Source organism: Mustelus asterias, chromosome 11 (assembly GCF_964213995.1).
Source record: "Mustelus asterias chromosome 11, sMusAst1.hap1.1, whole genome shotgun sequence".
Lineage (NCBI taxonomy): Eukaryota > Metazoa > Chordata > Chondrichthyes > Carcharhiniformes > Triakidae > Mustelus > Mustelus asterias.
The window spans coordinates 74,332,151-74,353,780 of record NC_135811.1 but is presented as its reverse complement, the minus strand read 5'-3'; the positions used below and the strand labels follow the sequence as shown (position 1 = coordinate 74,353,780).

At 46.3% G+C, this 21,630-nt stretch overlaps 1 protein-coding gene across 1 annotated transcript in view; it reads right to left on the bottom strand.

Annotated features, from left to right (window-relative positions):
- LOC144500595 (proto-oncogene Wnt-3) overlaps positions 1 to 7,637 on the bottom strand; it is a 403,721-nt gene extending 396,084 nt beyond the window's left edge. Inside the window, exon 1 of the mRNA XM_078223762.1 lies at positions 7,411 to 7,637. Within this exon, the coding sequence (XP_078079888.1) occupies positions 7,411 to 7,490 (80 nt within the window). The 5' untranslated portion in view covers positions 7,491 to 7,637. The remainder of the gene's footprint in view (positions 1 to 7,410) is intronic.
- Between the last annotated feature and the right edge of the window lie 13,993 nt (positions 7,638 to 21,630).

The following is a 21,630-nucleotide window of genomic DNA, read 5'->3' as shown; positions in this document are numbered from 1 at the left end:
AACCTAATCCGCACATCTTTGGACTGTGGGAGGAAACCGGAGCACCCGGAGGAAACCCACGCAAACACGTAATCTGTGCCATGAGCCTGGCTGTAATCCCAACGCTGTGTCCGGGGAGACACAGCCTCTGGGAGGAATTCTTCCTGGGTATAACATAAAACCTTGCACTTAATGCATTCATCGGTTTCAAAAACCTTTGTTTGTCTACCAGATGTTAAAACATTTCAATGAAAATAAATAACAATGGAAATAATGTAGATGCACACTGTGTTTCAGGTTCAACACTCACGTGTACCACGCATATGGCTAATGTGCAGAGGGATACCTGCACACACAGCACTTAGCGATATACAGTTTATCGATGGCTCAGTGGCTCACTGAATGATACCCTCACCTCTCATAACCGTGGGTTCGAGTCCCGCTCCAGAGATTGGAGTGTGATAATCCCCTCACCAGACATCAGTGCAGTGGTGAGAGTGTGCTGCATTGCCAGAGGTGCCGTCTTTTGCACAAGACCTAAAGCGTTGCGGTGGATGTAGAAGACGCCCTGACACTCGTTTGAGAAGGAGAGTTATCCTGGTTACCCTGGTCAACATTTATCCCTCAATCAACGTCACATAAATAGATTATCTGATTATGATCACGATTCTCTTTGTGGGATCTTGCTGTGTGAAAATTGTCACATTTCCCTGCATTCCTACAGTTGACCACACTTGTCTATAAAGTACTTTGGGACATCCTGAGGTCGTGTGGGGCGTTATATAAATGAAAGATTTTTTTGCTATCACTTTATGCATCTAATACCATCAGCCTGCCTACCCACTTTGTGTATTCCTGTCCCTTCATCGCTCATTGCATCGCTCTCAACCTATCCAGCTCTCTGTGTATATCAGCACACATCCTTATCTACTCCATTTCCTTGTGTAGATGTACCTCAGGGTACCTATTGCCTATTCGAATATGTTAAGAACCTGATTCACGTGTCTGCATGCCCACTTATAACTTTGGAACTAACGCCCCACATCTCCACATCATGCCCACTTATATCCAGGAATACCTTCCCAGGAATACTTCCTGCAGGAATACCTTCTCCAGGAATACCTTCCCCAAGAATACCTTCTCCAGGAATACCTTTCTCAGGAATACTGTCCCCAAGAATACCTTCCCTGGGAATATCTAGTATGTATTTGACACCCTTTCAAAAGTTTCCAGCCCTCTTTCAGGAAATAAATTGTAAAATCCTAATAACTCGTTGCTAAAAATAATCGCGCTTTCGGTTCTTTTGTCAATTGCCTTAAATTTGTGTCCTCCCTTAGTGACCCCCCCGCCCCCCCCCCCCCCCCACACACACACACACCCTGTCAGTGGAAACAGTTTACCTTTATTTACTCCTATCAAAACCCTGTGATGAATTGGAACACCTCATGTCAATTTCCCCTCTGCTGCTGGAAAGAGAATTATTAACAAACGGCATAAAATGTGTTGTTAAAAACAAAATCACCGGAGTCGGCTGCTGACAGTAAATGTGACTCTGGAGTTATTGCTCTAGGACTGAAATCCCAACATGGCTTCGGGGACAAAGAATGGTGAGGGCTCGGTTAAATATCCCCTTTCCGAGCCCAGCTGGGCCAGAACTGGCGCCCACCACCAGTGCGGCGAAGGCATATTCCATCACTGTCCGTGTGCAGGACACTGGGTGACAGGCTGCTTCCTCCATCCATCATATTCTCTGGCGCTGCTGACTCACACAGCGGACTGGAGGGTGCAACCCTCCCCGTGTGACTGGGCTGGCAGGAATGCAGTCGTGTCGCGCCGAGTGGCGGAGGCCTTATTCTTCGGAACTTAACGCCCCCCTTTTTCGTTTGATTGTATCAGAGAGATATTGGTGAGATGCTGGCGGGTGTGTGTAATGGCGTGACGGGGCGGTCAATGAGGAGAGGCGTAAACAACGCGAGACTAAACAAGGCTGGAGTAGGAACCACAGAAGTTTAAATATTTGGAATGTGAAACACTCAACAGTCTGAGTGGCTCACACCGGCGGTATGTCATCCCAGTTCCAACCCCTGCCCCTTATCAACCCCATTTGAACAACAATTCCTATTAAATCGTTTCAAGGAGATAGATGAATTTCTAATTTTAAAATGGGATAAAGGGATATGGGGAACAGGTGGGGAGGTGGATTTGAGACCGGGGGATGGATTTGAGCCATGATCTGATTGAGTGGCAGAGCAGGTTGGAAGGGCTGAATTGCCGACTTCTGCTCCTAATTCCGATGCATATGTGGAATTCTGGATCATTCCTGTAATTTGGATAGATCTGGACAATCTTGACATTGGATTACTTCCATGTGGACTCCATTCCCAATCTGCACATTAGTGAACTGAGTGACAGGGGATGGGAGAATCTTGGAAAAGTTTGAATATGTTGAAATATTTCTGCCCCCCCCCCCCCCCCCATCATTCCCATCAGGAATCGCCCCTCATGACTGGAACACACTGGGGTCGGCGGATTCCGCCCGCTCCGATTAACTCTGAACTGTGTTGTGTTAATCTGTCAGGTGAGAGTTCATGACCTGGCTTGCTGCAGGTAACCCCCCAGCACCAGCCACCTCCCTCCCTGGTCCAAGGGGAGAGAGGGAGAGGTCAGAGGCCGGATCTCACTCCTGATTTGGCTGAAGATTCCTTATCGAATCAAACACCCCCTTCAACCGCCCTGTCTGATTGCGAATTTCCTCTTCTTAAGTGGAGTTTGTGGTATCAAAAATAAATACTTAAATTAGAAGCGCAGATAGGCTTCAGTGATGTGAAGTGGTGCCTAACAAAAATATAACTTGAAATGCAAACATTAAATTATGCGGTAACCGTTACCCAGGGGAATCCCTGAACCCACATTCTTCTCGTTGGGAGCTGAGTAAGTTTGACTCACATTGTTCGTTAACTGGACACACAGTTAACAAAAGTGCTTCTACTTCATGGGACCACAAAAGTACGTACAGGAGGCCATTCGGCCCGTCAGATCTGTGCTGGGTCTTTGAAAGGGTTTAGCCAACCAGGCCCACTTCCTTGCGCTTTCTACAAGGTCCCGTAGACAGCACCAGCTAATCCCGCGACCTCCAGCACCCAGAAGGATAAGCTACCTGGGAACAGCACCACCTGCAAGTTTCCCCCCAAATCACACACCTTCCTGACTCGGGAATACATCGCTGTTCTTTCATCCCTGCTGGGTGCGAATCCTGGAACTCACGCTCTAATGGCACTCTGGGGGTAATGAAAAACAGAAAGTGCTGGAAAGACTCAGCAGGTCTGGCAGCATCTGAGGAGAGAGAAGCCCAGTTAACATTCCAAGTCGGTATGATTCACAAGCCATAGGGACCCGCAATGTTAATTTTGTCTCCCTCTCTCCACAGATGCTGCCAGACCTGCTGAGTTTATCCAGCACTTTCTGTTTTTATTTCAGATTGCCAGGAGTATTTTGCCTTTATGTTAACTCTGTGAGTGTATCCACACCACAGGCACTGCAGCGGTTCAAGAAGGCGGCTCAACTTTTCAAGGGCAATTCGGTATGGGCTATAAAATGCTGGCCTGGCCAGCGAAGCGCCACGCTATGAATTAATCAGACAAGTATTTTCCCTGTATATCTCCTCCTCCTCCTGTCAGCCAGAGAGTGGTGAATCTGTGGAACTCTTTGCCGCAGAAGGTTATGGAGGCCAGATCATTGAGTGTCTTTAAGACAGAGATAGATAGGTTATTGATTAATAAGGGGATCAGGGGTTATGGGGAAAAGGCAGGAGAATGGGGATGAGAAAAAAATCAGCCGTGATTGAATGGCGGAGCAGACTCGATGGGCCGAGTGGCCTAATTCTGCTCCTATGTCTTATGGGCTTTTAAATATATGTGTAATTCGGGTTTGAAAGTTTAAATCTAGTCTACCTCCGTCACCCATCAATGTTGGACATTGCAGATAGCCAGCAGTAAATGCCTCCTTATCTCCCTCTCTACACCCTTTACCTCTGAGGGTACAACAGGTTGCACAAGCTATGCCTGACGGTGAGTCAGTTGCAAGGAAGTTTTACTGTAACTGTGGAACCTTTCATCCCGGGAGGCCACAAAGTTGCCCGGTGTCAGCTGCGAGTTAAAATGCTGGATTGCGAGATTCCCCAGAGAATTTAGGGTATCTCACTGTTGTATCGGAGCATTCCCTTCCACTGTTATTTACTGTATGACCTGTCTGTAGGGACTGGAGCCTCAGGTCAGGCGGAGGGAGGGCGGGTGAAAATGTCCAGGAGAGAGGACGGCAGAGTCTTTCTCGCCCAATGAAGGGACAGGTTGGAGTGAAACGAGAGAACCCGCCCGCCAGGGACACTGATCTGCCCCACACCCCGGTTGATTCAGGTGCGGTGCTGAGCGAGTCACAGACTGGATCTACCCCGCTCTTAGGCAAATCACCGCATGGATTTTACAATTCACTCTTACCCGCCCTCACACTGGTTGTTGAACGGAGAGGAGCAAGGAATGGGACTCCCTTTGGCCAAATCTAACTCCACAGATGCTGCATTCCCAGCAGTTTCTGTTTTTATTTCAGATTCTCAGCGTGTCTGTATAAATATTCTGTGTGTCTCTGATCCATTTCTGCCTCTTCTTTCAGCCTGCGTGTCTCTGTTTTTCTCTCCCTCTGATAGTCACCCAGTCGCCGGGATCTTCCCTGTCTGGGCTTCATAAAGCCTATCCTATCCCTCTATAAACACACACACAACACAAGAGTGGATAGAGATCTCCAGTGAGAGGCAGGGTCTGCAGCCGGCAGGGAGGGAGGGAATCCCTCTACTCTTTATTTTGATTCTGGAAGTTAATTATTCTGAAATGTGCGAGTTAAGGCACAGCTCACTGGGATGTTGTGCTGATATTGTTAACACGGGAGGGAATATTTAAACTGTCCATTGCAAATAAAAAGTGACCGGATCGAATAAATTAGGTAGAAATGAACCCATAATGGACTTGTTCAGAACGCTCCGGGATCGGTTATTAAGGGTGAGAGGGGCCGAGTGTCCGAGCGAATCTCCTCCAGAACCTTCCGCCAAGCGACAGGATGCATTTGCACCGATACCAGGGAGAAAGTACACGGTACCGGGCAGTGAGTACACGGTACCGGTCAGAGAGTACACGGTACCAGCCAGTGAGTGCACGGTACCGGTCAGTGAGTACACGGTACCGGGCAGTGAGTACACGGTACCGGTCAGAGAGTACACGGTACCAGCCAGTGAGTGCACGGTACCGGACAGTGGGTACACGGTACTGGGCAGAGAGTACACTATACTGGGCAAAGAGTACACGGTACCGGTCAGTGAGTAGACGGTACCGGACAAAGAGTTCAAGGTACCGGGCAGTGGGTGCACGGTACCGGGTAATGATTCCACGGTACTGGGCAGAGTACACTGTACCAGACAGTGAGTACATGATACCGGGCAGAGTACATGGTACCGAGTAGAGAGTACACGGCACCAGGCAGTGAGTACACGGTACCGGACATTGAGTACACGGTACCGGGCAGTGAGTACACGGTATCGGGCAGTGAGTACACGGTACCGGACATTGAGTACACGGTACCGGGCAGTGAGTACACGGTATCGGGCATGGAGTATACGGTACCGGACAGTGAGTAAACGGTATCGGGCATAGAGTATACGGTACCGGACAGTGAGTACACGGTATCGGGCATGGAGTATACGGTACCGGACAGTGAGTACACGGTATCGGGCATGAAGTATACGGTACCGGACAGTGAGTACACGGTACCGGGCAGAGTACACGGTACCGGGCAGTGAGTACACGGTACCGGGCAGTGAGTACACGGTACCGGGTAATGAGTACAGGGAACCGAGCAGTGAGTACACGGTACCGAGCAGTGAGTACACGGTGCCGGCAGAGAGTACACGGTACCGGGCAGTGAGTACACGGTACCGGACAGTGAGTACACGGTACCGGGCAGAGAGTATACGGTACCGGGCAGAGAGTATACGGAATCGAGCAGTGAGTACAGGGAACCGGGCAGTCACTGCACGGTGGGTGCTGTCAGATACACACTCCTTCCCGATTCCTTGGTTGTGAGATCAGAGGGAGGTGGCGAAACCCTCACTCGAAACCGCCTAACAACTGAGGAACTGTTCCCCCCGCGGCCATCCTCCCGTGCCCGTTTGCTATTTGTGTCATCGAATGAAAACCAGGTTTAAAAATCACACGGGGCAGAGAGAGGAGGCAGAATGGGAAAGTTTCACATCAGAAAACTGGAACAGTCCTGGCAGGAAATTGTGATTTGATTCGATTCGCTGCCGAACACGAGTGAATAAGGTGTACAATTAAATAAAATATATTAAATCACTGCGTGGCGCCGCCTGCAATTGTTAACCTTACCTGTTACTGATGTGTTTTTAAAAAATCTATTTTTGAGCTGGGGTGGATTGATAAAGATTTCCAAACTGTTCCGGGATAATTTGAATCAGGGTGTGGGTTATGAAGAGGTTTTAATAAAATTCAAGCGACACATTGTAATTGCAAAGTGCGGGTTCAAAACATTCCACAGGGTCTATTTGATGAAGATTTATTTTTGCCACCGCTGTTACTGGGTGAAGTTTTTTCCTTTTGCACGGTTTACAGAGCAGCAAAAACAGATATCTTTAAATCCCTCTCAGACCGAACATAGAGAGAGAGAGAGATAGATACACCTCATCGCCTTAAGCTGAAATACACATTGGGAACGGGAGAGTTCTGAACTTGTTTCAAAGTCTCTTCCGAGACTCCAACAGGTCCGAACCGCTCCTCAAAACTTCTGAAAGACATTTCAGGTGCGCGACCCTTCCAGTGATGCATATTTGGTTGAATGTTTTATTCGTTACCGCGACTGGGAGACAGATGAGTCAAGGAGACATTACCTGCCTCGCTCTATATGCAGCTCCTTTCTCGCCAGTCCCTCTGTTTGTCACCCTCTCTTTCCCACTTTCTCTCTCCAATTCCACCTCTCCTTTCTCAGCCCATGTCTTTCTAGATTTTCCCTTTCATTCTCGCCCCCCCCCCCCCCCCCCCTTTGCTATCATTTGCGGCGCTCTCCCTGGTTAAGGTTCAACCCACGCCAGTTCGGGGTGATTTTGTTTTGTAAATGCATGGTTTCTCCCACTCGGGTGTCCTTTCCCCTCGATGTGCCAGTGCTCCCGAGTTGCGAGAATTGCAGTAGTCGGTGTCTATGATACAGGCGGCATCAGATAACAGCGCTCTGTGATCAGGCTTTTCCTTAAGTGTACACACATACCTCACTGACCGCCTTTCCAAATGATCTGGAACGAGATCTTTGCAGGCAATTCACAGGGGCGCAATCGGAACCAAACACACGCTTTCCCAAATAGAGGCAAATCTCACTTACCACCAGATAGGGTAGCCGGCTAGTCCGTGGGCAGGATTCAGTAGGAGCGACACGACAAATCCAAACAGGTACAAATCCATGAGTGTGACCCCAGTGAAAGCCGATAAAGAGGCGAGGGAGAGAAGGGAGAGAGAGAGAAAGTTTCTTAAAAAATAAACTTGGAAAGGTAGCAGGCTCGGGGTCGACGCTTCAGCATACGGACGGGAACTTCCTCACATTATACAGATGCTAGTATAAAAAAGTAAAGGGGTTCAAATGCACGCCGGGACCCAATCAGATCTCATTGCCTCAGGACACAGATGATTATATAGTTCAGTGCTGTCAATCATGGCTTACCACCCCAATATCCAGCTAATTGCACAAGGTACTGTTTTGATGCCTGTTAGTTTCTCGGCTCAGTAATGATAAAATTGTTCCGAGGAGGGCACTTTGAATGGGAAGGATGGGAGACTGAGCTCCTGCCGGGATGGTCGCCATGGTAACACTTGGAGAGTTATAACCAGGCCTGGCCTTTTCACAGTCTCCTAAAGAAAGAAGAGGAGGTAAGAATGATAATGGGGGACATGTGTTAACCTTCTCTTCAACACAAAACAGTGTGATGAATATGGGCACAGCGAGAGGGACAGCAAATAAATTCAGGATTATATGTGTCTCTTTGGGGCATTTTAAAGAGACAGTAGCCCTTTTGACGGCCTGACATCGTCTATATTTAATATTTCTCAAGTATCCACTTTGTCAGAAAATCTTTTCACATTTGTCTAACTTTTTAATTACGAAATGTCCACGGTGACAACGCAATAAACGAAACAGTCACGCCGATTTAAAAAAAATAAGTATATATATATTAGCTTTGTGGGGAAATTTGACCCATTTTGTTTTGTATGAGAGAAGCCTGATGATTTGTAAATCGCGTTTTAATACGCGTGGGAGAGCAGGTCTAACGCGGGGGTCTGTGTGTTCTGGATATGCTCTCTCCAAATTCTATCTGCCTCCACTTTCTGTTGAGTGGTCTACCTCGCCTAAGGCCCTTTTTAAAAAAAGATACACACACACACACAATTCTTAATGGGGTTGATATGAACGAACTGTGGGCAAATACATGGGCGACTGCACACGCAAATCGTTTGGGAGCGAGAATGGGAGGGATATTTGGGGGGGGGGGGGTGTCAGAGACATTCGTGGTTATACAACCCGGGGTTTGCATTATTAACAAGGATGAGCCTGAATATTCCGTTTGCTCCTCAGTGTAAATAGAAACATATCGACTTATAACATCCCAGAGTTTGTAGTGTGTTGACTGTGGTGGAATTTAATGTAAGGGGTATTAATTATTCAGCAGCGACTGTACAAACGCGCACCTGCTGTTTTCCCATCCCCAAAGTAACCGAATTGCATCTGGAGCTTATAAATATTTTTGTTTTTGTGTGACGAATGGCAGTGATCTGGCTAATGTTATTCCTGTCCGTGTGTGCACATCTTGTAGAGCGAAAAGAAAAAGTGGATTACCTCCGGCGAGGAGTGAGCCGAGAGAGAGAGAGAGAGAGCAAGGACAGTGACAAAAACAGTGACATGAAAACTCTGGAGGGCTCCTGCGGGCTTCAGACGCTCCTGAGGACAGTCTCTCACCTTTCCTGATCCCTTACAGGAACTTTTCGAGTGCTTGTTGACACTGTTTAAAGGAAAGAGGAAAAAGAAACACGCATTGCAGAGCGACCTGGACAACAGGGGAGACTCGAACCTTAGAACCTCCTCATTTTCCATTCACTCCAGTTACATGAACCTTTACTGTAACGAGAACCAGTCCCCCTCTCTCCAAACGCGCGCACACAACAAAAAAAAACAAACAGAATACACAATAAACATTTCGTTTCAATGTGTTGCAACAATTTCACAGTAGCTTCATTGCAGTGTTAATGTAAACCTACTTGTGACAGTAATAAAATAAACTTTAAAAATCAATGTCGCTCGATAATCAGCAGAATGCACTGGCCCTCTCAAGGACAAATCTGCTGTTACTTTCGTAACTCTGCCTTGAGAACGAGTGACCAAGTGGCCAGGTGGAGGGGGTGAACATCCAGTGAGTGAATGGAAGATGGTCTAATATTAGAGCCGGAGGGAGGTAACTGGAACACACCCAGACAAAATTAAAAATAACGAGCTATTAAAAAGAAACACGCTCCAACCTGCACCGACAAACAAAAAAATCTCCCCCAGAAAATAAACAAGCGCAATTTCTGCAGTTCGTTTATTTTTTTCCCAGACTCTGCAAGAATCCTTTGATGTGGACCGATTGCATGCATTACTGTAATTTTCACTGCATCCTGGGAGCTTAGGTGCTCATTAGAATCATTTAAAACACAAACTGCCGGGTGAAACCCTACATTTTCAGTCATGTGAGTGAGAACAATTAGGAATCCCACGGGTTTAGGGTTATTGCACCGACACAGCATCCTCACACCCTCTCCTCCTCCTCAAGACTCATTTAAAATCTCCCTTTTTCTAAAAAAAAGTGCGCGTACTTGAATAATCTTTAATAAAACAGCCCCTTCGCGCCAATTAATTGGGAGCTGCGTTTGTGGAAACCGGGTTTTTCTCATTCGGATTTCATCCCATTTTAAAGATACATTCGCTGCCTTCCCGGGTACCTGAATCCTTCCTGCCCGCTTGTTTTATTTTACATGGACTATTGTTCCAACAGTAATTATAAGTGGGGGCGGGGGGCGAAATCAAGCAGTTTGTAACACCACTTCGTAAGCAGAACACTATCAAGAGTTTGTTTTACACTGAGCACCGCGTTTGTCCCGATTTTGCTGTCGATGGTGCAAAGGCGATAACGAAATAATTTGCCTTAAATAATGTGTTAAAATTGTCTTTGTTCCTCCCCCTCTCTCCACGCACAGGCAACCAAACAAGTCCAGAAGGACTGAGTTACTAAAGGATGAAAGAAACGCGGGGGGGATACAGTTACTCAATTAATTGTTGCGGGCATTGGGCAATGTGTATGTGACCGGAGTGATGAGAATTCAATCAAATAGTCTCTCATTTGCTACACTGAAACTGGTTGACGTTGGCTCATTAAGTTAATTTTCGACAAGTCGCGGTCATTTCACAATTGACGAGGGTCGAGCACAAGAGCTAAGTATTAACCGGGAGCAATGAAGCAGGGGTGGTTTGGGGTCTTTTATGTGGCGGACCTCACAGGACCTGCGACCGCCTCGAACCCTCGAACCTTGGGTTTAATTTTGCAACCCATTGACAACAGCACCATCTGGTGGACATAGGGCTCACCAGCAGCAGTCACCTAGGCGTTGGAAAAAATTGGTGTTTTGGGAATGTATTTGATGGGTCCCATCTACAGGGGTGGAGACAGTAAGAAATCTCACCTTGAGCACAAGTGGCTCCTCAGACAATACAGCTACAACGGTGGGTTGGCACGGTGGCACAGTGGTTAGCACTGCTGTCTCACAGCGCCAGGGACCCGGGTTCAATTCTGGCCCCGGGTGACTGTGTGTAGTCTGCATGTTCTCCCCGTGTCTGCGTGGGTTTCCTCCGGGTGCTCTGGTTTACTCCCATAGTCCAAAAGATGTGCTGGTTAGGTGCATTGGTCATGCTAAATTCTTCCTCAGTGTACCCGAACAGGCACTGGAGTGCGGAGACTAGGGGATTTTCACAGTAACTCCATTGCAGTGTCAATCTAAGCCTACTTGTGACACTAATAAATAAACTTAAAACTGCTCCAGATTTCCAGGCCACAGTGTTTGGCTTTTATTTGAGTTTAATTAAAAATATGAACAAAATTTGTAGAGGCAGAAGGGTCTCTCACTGACTGCAACGTCCCATACATCAACAATAACCTTCATTTATAATAACACTTCTAACGTACACAGAAATATCCTAAAACACTCTACAGAGGTGTAATAAGAAGATGGATCAAGTCAAAAAAGGGTGTTAAGTGCTTCATCAACACTGGGTTTTAAGCAGAATCTTCAATAAGGAGAAGGAAGTTGAATCAAAGAATGAGGCCACTCAGCCCATCAAGTCTGTACCACCAAATATCCCACCCAAGCCCTAACCCCGTAACCCCAAGTATTTACCCTACTAATCGCCCTGACACTAAGGGGCAATTTACCATGGCCAATCCACCTAACACATGGGAGTTGGACTTTGGGAAGAAACCGGAGCACCTGGAGGAAACCCATGCAGACACAGGGAGAATGTGCAAACTCCACATAGTCACCCAAGGCCGGAATTGAACTTGGATTCTTGGCGCTGTGAGGCAGCAGTGCTAACCACTGTGTCACTGTGCCACCCTAGGAATTTAGGAAGGAGCATAGGAACAGGAGTAGGCCATTCAACCCATCGAGCCTGTTCCACCATTTAATGAGATCATGGTTGATCTGTGGCCTAACTCCATATACCTGCCTTTGGTCAAATCCCTTAATGTCTTTGCTTCACAAACATTAACAAACATTTCATATTTAAAGATAGCAACTGATCTAGAATCAACTACCATTTGTGAAAGGGAGTTCCAAAACTTTACCACCCTTTATGCATAGAAGTGCTTCCTAACATCTCTCCTGAACAGTCTGGCCCTAAGTTTTAGACTATGGCCCCAAGTTCCAGAATCTCCAACCAGTGAAAATAGTTTATCTTATCTGTCCTGCATTTTCCTGTTAGTATCTCAAAAAATTCGATCAGGTCGCCCCATTAACCTCCTAAATTCCAGAGAAAACAGGTCTAATTTATATAATCTGTTCTCATTATTAAATCCCTGAAGTCAAGGTATCATTCAAAGGAGTGTGCACAATAGTGTCCAAGGAATGGATAACTCAGATGTATTGTAGGGCTGGAGGTGGTTACAGAGATGATAAAGGAAAAAAACCATGAAGAAATTTAACTGGGAAGGTGGAAGTTTTAATTTGAGTCACCAGGAGTCTGGAAGTCAAAGTCAATTTGAGAAAATGGGGTGATGGATAAGCGGGACTTGGCACAGGAAAGGATACAAGTGGTAAATGTTAGAACATCAGGCCACAGAAACAGGATTCAATCTCAGATTCACACTGTCATCCAAATCTTGGTTTCAGGGATTTCTTGATTCTTCTACTGCCTACTCCAAATGTGGAGAGTTCCAATTTCCTTTCTGAGTACTTTAGCTTAGACCATAAGTCCATAAGATAGAGAAGCAGAATTAGGCCATTTGGCCCATCAAGTCTGCTCCGCCATTTAATCATGGCTGATATGATTCTCACCCCCATTCTCCTACCTTCTCCTTGTAACCCTTGATCCCCTTATTGATCGAGAACCTACCTATCTCTGTCTTAAATAAACTCAATGAGCTGGCCCCCACAGCCCTCTGTGGCAATGAGTTCCACAGATTCACCACACTCTGGCTGAAGAAATTCCTTCTCATCTCAGTTTTAAAGGAGCGTCCCTTCACTCTGAGGCTGTGCCCTCGAGTTCTAGTCTCTCCCACTGATGGAAACATCCTCTTCATGTCCACTCTATCTCGGCCTCTCAGTATTCTTTAAGTTCCAATTGGAGCCCCCCTCATTCTTCCAAACTTGATCGGGTATAGACCCAAACTCCTCAACCACTCCTCATATGACAAACCCTTCATTCCTGGGATCATTCTTGTGAACCTCCTCTGGACCCCCTCCAAGGCCAGAACATCCTTCCTTAGGTATGGTTTGCTCAATATTTACTGTGCTATGTCTCACTAATTCTTTGGATGTGAACATCGCTGGCAAGGCCAGCATTTGTTGCCCACCCCAAATTGTCTTTGAACTGAGTGGCTTGCTAGGCCATTTCAGAGCGCAGTTAAGTGTTAAACACATTGCTGTGGGTCTGGAGTCATATGCAGACCAGGTCCAGTAAGGATGGCAGATTTCCTCTCTTGAAAGACATTAGTGAACCAGATGGGATTTTACAATAATCCTGTCATTTCATGATTAGTCTTAATGAGACCAGTACTTATTCCAGATTTAGTAATACAATCCCCCCAGTTGCCACATTGGGATTTGAACTCATGGCTTCACAGCATTAGTTCAGGCCTCCCTCTGGAATACTGAGCTAGGAACATTACCATTAAACGACACTACTTTTAATTTCAACTGTACTTTTAATTCCAGTGCTATTCGACACATAGTACAGAGCAGTGTAATACATACAGTCACCATTAAACTATACTACTGGCTCTGGATTTACCTAAATCACACGGACTGCAGCGATTCAAGAAGGTGGCTGAGTGCCACCTCTTCAAGTGCAATTAGGGATGGACTTTGTCTTGTCAGCGATGCTCACATCCCATGAATGAATATATCCCCCCCCCCTCCTTTTCCTGTACTCTAACACTATCCTAATTGATATTTGAGTAATTGATGTCCCCAAGTATCACCACTCTATAGTAACATCGCTGTGACTCCCCTGTAGATTTGCTGTTCCCTCTCTTACTGTTTAGACGCATATGGAATACCCCCAGTCGTATAATCATAATCAGTTTGCTGCTTAACTCTAACCAAATGGATTCTGATCTTGCCCCCACAAGGACCTCGCCCTCCCTCCCCCTTTCGAACAATCAGTATTGCCACCCCATCTCCCACTTTTCCCTTCCCATCTTTTCCAAACAAGTCAAAATCAACAGTACATTGGGAAGTAATTAATTGAAGTGTAGCGCGCAGAACCGCCTCTTCCTCCAGAAGTATCACACGGTAAGAAGTCTCACAACACCAGGTTAAAGTCCAATAGGTTTATTTGGTAGCACGCGCTTTTGGAGCGCTGCTCCTTCATCAGGTGAGTGGAGAGTTGGGTTCACAAACAGGGCACATATAAGCACAGACTCGATTTACAAGATAATGGTTGGAATGCGAGTCTTAACAGGTAATCAGGTCTTTACTAGTACAGATAATGCGAGTGGAGAGAGGGTTAAGCACATTTTGAGACTTCTTCCTGTGCCTACCCCAGTCCAACGCCGGCATCTCCACATCACATGCGGATAGGGAGAGGTTCCAATTGGGATATTCCATTGGTGGGGATAATGGCACCTGATACAAACATTAAATACAGGAAGGGTCAAGAGGATCAAAGAAAACAATTAAAAATGAATATAATCAATAAGCGGCTGAAGTGCATTTCCCTTAATAATATCCTGTCCTTTCCTTATTAACCTCCGGGATGCTGACAGTGTGGCCATTTGCTGTTTGATGTCCTGAACAGCAGAGTGACAGGAAATGGCAGCAAGTGTTGCAAACACCGCTCCCCGGTCCAATTCCTATTTGAAATGAAACTCTCGGCTGTGTGACCCAGGCTGGCGGACTGAGCGCAAGTCTGCACCTTGTGAGCGGCACCTACAGTTAGAGAGAGCACATAGCAGGAGGGACATGCTGTTCCTGAACTGACACGAAACCACTTCCAGGTTTACTTTTCAGCAACATTTGTTCCATCACAGAAGCCTGGCGCTCTTTGCTGGCTGTGATCTGTGCTTGGATATAACTGAGCTGACAGTGAATTGTGTCACAGTGTATCACAGGATTGATGTGGCGCAGAAGGAGGACCATTCGGCCCACATTGTTTGCACCAGCTCTCCAAATGAGCATTATGATTTAGTGCCATTCCCCTGCCTTTTCCCCATTCCCTGCCGTTTCCCCATTCCCCTGCCTTTTCCCCATTCCCCAGCCTTTCCCCATTCCCCTGCCTTTTCCCCATACCCTTGCCTTTTCCCCATTCCCCTGCCTTTTCCCCATTCCCCTGCCTTTTCCCCAATCCGCTGCCTTTTCCCCATACCCCTGTCTTTTCCCCATTCCCCTGCATTTCCCCATACCCTTGCACTTTGTTTCTATTCAAATAATCACCTCATGCCCTCTTGAATGCCTCGATCGAACCTGCCTCCACCATGCTTCCAGGCAGTGCATTCCAGATCCCAACCACTTGCTCCCCACCCCACTCTGCACCATGGCAGTGGCTGGCTTGCCCTTTTGCACTCTGGTACTCACCTCCTCGCTGACTGTTAGAGGGGTTTAGGATAATATGGGACTAAAAAGACTAATAGATTAAGATAAACTAATTTAGATTGAATATAGAATAGAAAAAGTACAAAGTACCTGGAGTTACAAAGGTGCAGTTTGCATAGAAATACATATAACCACTGTAGAGAATTTAAATATGTATTTTTTGAAAAAAACACATTGTATTCTGAATTAAAGGCATACATTGGCTAATGACAGTCTAGGGCATGATGGGATACAGCTGAGCAAGAAGAACCACATTCCTTGAAAACAATAAAGCTACTAAGAACTATCTTATCAGCTTTAGGAAACATTAGCTTCCCAGACAGTAGAATGAATAGAATAAGTCAATTTTCCCGATAAGGGGTTGTTAAAGTAGACAGTGGGAAAATAAACTTTTGAACTGTACGGACTTATGTGTTGAGGTTGCTAGGAAACGGCGGACTCTACGGACCTATGTATTCTCATGCTGCCAGTGAGTAGAATGTTATTGGCCATGGTAAATGATTCATACTAAAATGATTGGCTCATTCTGTCATGGATGAGCAAAGTAGGCGGGCAAATTAATTTTTAAAATGTTTAATTGTGATACAGATAACAATGGAATGTAGAATAATTTGGGTTTCCCCAAATCATTCACCCACACGTGTGGACCAGGCCTGGGCAAATAAAGTACATCTTCAACCAGAATCACTGTCTCCATGAGTTCTTTGTATTTACTTAGCTGTAATTAATAAAGGGAAATCTCTCATATGAAAGCCAGCATAATACATCGGTCTCTGAAAAACTCCTACACTCGCCATCGCAATCCATGGTGCCTGGACCACACCTCAAGAGACCAATAGTGATTTGCGCCCATGTGACTTCCTGCTGGGGGAGTGGGAACATTCCGTGAGGGGGAAGAATCGCGTGCCAAACTCACTAATGAGATTGAACTCAAGTTAATCTCGTGCTATTTCTGGACAAGAGCTGGTGTACAGAAAGGGACCGGGAAGATTGCAAACCATTTGAGCTGGGTGCAAACCCCGTCTTTGGGCTCATAGGCAATTTTCCCAGATTAGTGTGACCTGCACCAGGCACAACATGGCCAGAAAATCATTACTGTGATGTTCAATAAGGGATAAATATTGACGAGGACACCAGGGATAGCTTCCCATCTTCTGTGAGATAATACCATGGGATCTTTTGCACCCGCTGGGGAGGGCAGATTGAGCCTCATTTTAGCATCACATCCAAGAAGATTCCATCTCTAGCAGTGCAGTGCTCCCTCAATACTGCAAAAAGAAAAATTTGCATTTGTATAGTATTTTATGCAACCATTGTGTCACTGTCTTATCAATTACATTATTAATGTTTGTTGCTGTCAATTACATTGTTGGGGGAAACAGGTATTTGAACATATATACACAGGTGATAGCTGGGACACCGGGTGGAGGTGATACCGAATAAAGTCAGTAAACTATTAATTGGATTTCGTGGCTATGACATCAGACCTCTGAGAAACCAGCCTGTGAAAAAGTAGATTGCTTTTGGAGAAGTCTTGCCTTTTCATCAAATCCCACAACTCATTAGCCAATGCCAAACCAGCACAAACGCATATTATAGAATCCCTACAATACAGAAGGTGGCCATTTGGCCTACTGAGTCTGAAACGACTCTCCGAAAGAACAACCCACCCAGGGCCAACCACCCAGGCCTCCCTCCCTGCCCTATCCCTGTAACCCCACACATTTATCATGGCTAATCCCCTTAATCTACAAATCTTTGGACACTAAGGAGCAATTTAACATGGCCAATGCATCCAACCTGCACATCTTTGGACTGTGGGAGGAAACCGGTGCATCTGGAGGAAACCCACGCAGACACGGGGGAGAATGTGCAAACTCCACACAGACAGCGACCCAAAGCCGGAATTGAACCTGGGTCCTTTGGGGATTAGTGACATATATATGTGGAGTTACAGGGACAGGGCAGGGGGAGGGCCTGGGTGAGATGCTCTGTCTGAGAGTCAGTGCAGACTTGATGGGCTGAATGGTCTCCTTCTGTCCTGTAGGGATTCTTTGAATCTATGAATCAATGCTTGGACTTTAAAACCCTGCTGCTAGTTTTCAAATCCCCCCTTCATACCTATAAAATCTCTTTCAGTCTCACAACCCTTTGAGATGTCTGCATTCACCTAATTCTGGCCTCTTGAGCATCCACAAGTTTTAGTTATTCCGTCATTGGTGGCCATGATTCAGCTGCCTTGGCCGTGAGATCTGGAATTCCCTCCCTAAATCCCTTGACCAATCTCTCCTGCTTAAAGGCACTCCTCAAAACCAAACTTGTAGACTAAGCTTTTGGTCATCTCCCTTACAGTCGGCCTACGTGGTTCGGTGTCAAACCTTGCTTTAGATCACAATCTTAAAGTGTCCTGACATATTATACCATGTATAAAATCAAGTTGTTGTTGCAGTTGCCTCAGGGGCTACTACCATCCTTGTCCTGGGGACCATGTGGAGTTGGAAACACTGAGATGGCTCCAACCAGCTTATCCAGTTAAACACCCTCTTTTTCCAGCTGCACTGTCCATTCATCATCTCCTCCACGCACATGGGGCAGCCAGAGAACATACTCATGCCCTCATATTTGTTCCCATGGCTAGAATGTCCTGGGACAGGTTGCTGACCTGTCACACATAGAAAATAGGAGCAGGAAGAGGCCATTCGGCCCTTCGAGCCTGCTCTGCCATTCATTATGATCATGGCTGATCATCCAACTCAAAAGCCTGACCCCCAAGAGCTATTTCTAACTCCCTCTTGAAAATACACGATATTTTGGCCTCAACTGCTTTCTGTGGTAGTGAATTCCACAGGCTGACCATTCTCTGGGTGAAGAAATTTCTCCTCATCTCAGTCCTAAAAGATTTACTCCTTATCTTTAGATTATGACTCCTGGTTCTGGACACACCTATCATCGGGGACATCCTTCCTGCCTCTACCCAGTCTAGTTCCCATGACCACCTTGGCCACCAAGCTCAGGGGTGGGACTCAAACCTGGAGCAACGGGGTCCCGAGGTAGGGACGGTGTCGACTTGTGGCACTAAACCCCCTTCAGCTGCAAATATAATAAACAAAACTGCTCAAAGGAAATGAACAAGATCCATTATCTTTTAATGCTCTTCTGATTTTTCTCTCGGGAGGGTTTGCAGCCATGAATCTTTAATTCCCGGAGACTCTAGGGAAATTCTGGAGGTTCTGGAGGTCAGCAGTGCCAACAGTGGAAAGCAGGGAGATTGCCTGGCTGGAGAGAGAAGAAAGACTTGCATTTATATGAAACCTTTCATGACCAAGGTGCTTCTCAAAACATCTTACAGCCAATGAATTAATTTTGAAGTGTAGTTTCTGCTGTAAAACAGGAAACGCGGCAGCCAATGTGTGCATAACAAATTCCCACAAACAGAAAAATGGTCATGACTGGATTATCCGTTTTTCTGTAATGTTGATTGAGATAAATATTGGCGACTGGCAATAACTCTCCTGGTCTTTTCTGAAACAGTGCCATGAGATCTTGATCTTTTACATCCACCTGGGACGGTAGAAAGAACTTTGGCTTAACATTGCATCCGAAAGGGGGTTCCTCCAACACAGGGACTGCAGCGGTTTAGGAAGGCAGCCCACCACCACTTTCTCCGGGACAGTTAGAGATGGACAATGAATACTGGCCCAGCCAGTGATGCCCACATCCCATGAGCACATTTATATTTAAGACAGAAATTTCAACACTGCGGCACTCACTTAATACAGAACTGAGGTATCAGTCGTGTCCTGGAGCAAGAATGCCACAGCTGACATCTACCACCATTTCCATGGGACATTGTGGTGAAGGGGGAGGCGGGTGGTGTTCCCGCTGGGACGGGGTGGTGTAGTGGGATATCAGTTAGGCTGTAACTGCAGCAAGAGGCTTTCTGATTTCAATGCAGTGGGAGATAAATCCAAACTGATGCTGCCATCTGGTGGCAGAAACACCCCATGAAGGAAATCACAAGTGACAATTCATTTGCCAATTTAAGATTGAATATACTTCAAAGGTTATTAAGTGCATGTGAATACATTGGTCCACGCCAAGAATGCAGAAATTAGTCCATTAAAACAAGCTTTTATCTTCTTTTTAAGTTCTTCCTCAGTAATTGCACGTTGTTGTTGGAGGTAAAATAAGATCTACAGCAGCACTGCCCTCTGCAATGATATCTTCATATTTCACATACTGATATTGTTACATTGGTGGCATAGTGTTATTGTCACTGCACTAGTATTCTGGAGACCAAGGGTAATGCTCTTGGTTCGAATCCCACCACAGCAGATGGTGAAATTTGCAGTAAATAAAAATATGGAATTAAAAAATTTAATGATGACCATGGAACCATTTCTGATTGTTGTAAAAATCCATCTGGCTCACTGATATCCATTTGGGAAGGAAATCTACTGTCCTTACCTGGTCTGGCCTATTTGGGGCTCCAGACACATAGCATTGTGGCTGGCTGACTCTTAAATGCCCTCTGAACAAGGGCAATTAGGGATGGGCAATAAATGCTGCCAGTGACACCCACATCCCATGTATGAATTTTTTAAAAAGCATCTATGGTTTGGATTCAAAAACTTTGTTGTTTGTACCACTTTGGTGGAGTAAACCAGAATTCTGGAATCCACGTTCCAAAATGGCAATTTGTGGTGAATAGGAACAGTCTAGACAGGACTCAACCAATCAGTCTAGTCTTAAATACAGCTAAAGTTAAAGTATTCATCGCAAGTAAGACTTACATTAACGCTGCAATGAAGTTACTGTGAAAATCCCCGAGTCGCCACACTCCGGCACCTCCTCGGGTCAATGCATCTAACCAGCACGTCTTTCAGACTGTGGGAGGAAACCGGCGCACCTGGAGGAAACCCATGCAGACACGGGGAGCACGTGCAGACTCCACACAGACGGTGACCCAAGACAGGAATCAAACCCGGGTCCCTGGCGCTGTGAAGCAGCAGTGCTAACCACTGTGCTACCGTGCCGCCCAGCTCAAACCAAGCTCTGTCACTCCATAAGCGTCTGGCTGACCTGTACCTCAAATCCCATTTTCCCACTTTGCATCCATATCCCATGATACACAATATATATCTGTAATTTATGAAAGTGAAAATTGTTTCTTATGTATTTAATGGATGGGTCGATGAATAAATCTAGTTAAGGTGTTTCCAGCTAATTTTATGACCTTTACTAACACAATAGGGGCGGCACGCTGGTTATCACTGCTGCCTCACAGCGCCTGTGACCCCGGCTTGGGTCACTGTCTGTGCGGAGTCTGCACGCTCACACTCCAAAGGTGTGCAGGTTAGGTGGGCAGTGCCAGGAGGCAAGGCCTGAAGGGGCGGGGCCTATAGGGGAAGGGCCCAAAGGGGTTGAGGCCTATGGGGGGGGCAGCACCTGAAATGTGCAGGGCCTACAGGGGCAGGGCCTGAAGGTGGTGGGGCAAGGCCAGAGGGCCCTTTCAGGGAGGGAGGGGGGCCCTGCTGCCACTCTACAGGCAATCAGTAGGGAAGGAGGGGATTGGCCATGCTAACTTGCCCCTCAATGTCCCAAGATGTGTAGGTTTGGGGGATTAGTGAGGTAAATGCGTGGGGTTAGGGGATGCTCTGTTGGAGGGTCGGTGCAGTCTCGATGGGCCAGATGGCTTTCTTCTGCATTGTAGGGTTTCTATGATTCTATGATAAACTGTTCCATTTCACTTAAAAAAGAAAAATAATTAAAATGTGAAAAGTTATCATTGCAAAGAATCTAATCTCAAAGCTTTGGAGTGCAGTTATACTGTCAGTTATGCACCGTTGCTAAGCAGTTTCCACTTCAGAGATAGAAACAACAGTATGAAGGCCCTGTTGTATAACTCATTGTAACTGACGACCTTGCTGAGGTGTGTGCATTGTTGAGGTGTAGGACAGCTCAGAACCAGCGGCTGAGCTTCACAAAATGACCATTGTTCGCACTTTTACCAGATCGCCCCACGCAGGGGCAAGCCGGTAAAATTGTGTGAGCAGAGAAATCAGGTTCACGCCTGGTTTCCTGTCTCTCAGCACCGTCTCTCAGATCTTACCAGCACCAGATATCCAGCGCTCTTAGCCTCTCGTTCATTTCCAGCGAGAGGCTGGATAATTTATTTCAATATATTTAAATCGTGTTTTGCATGAAATGGATG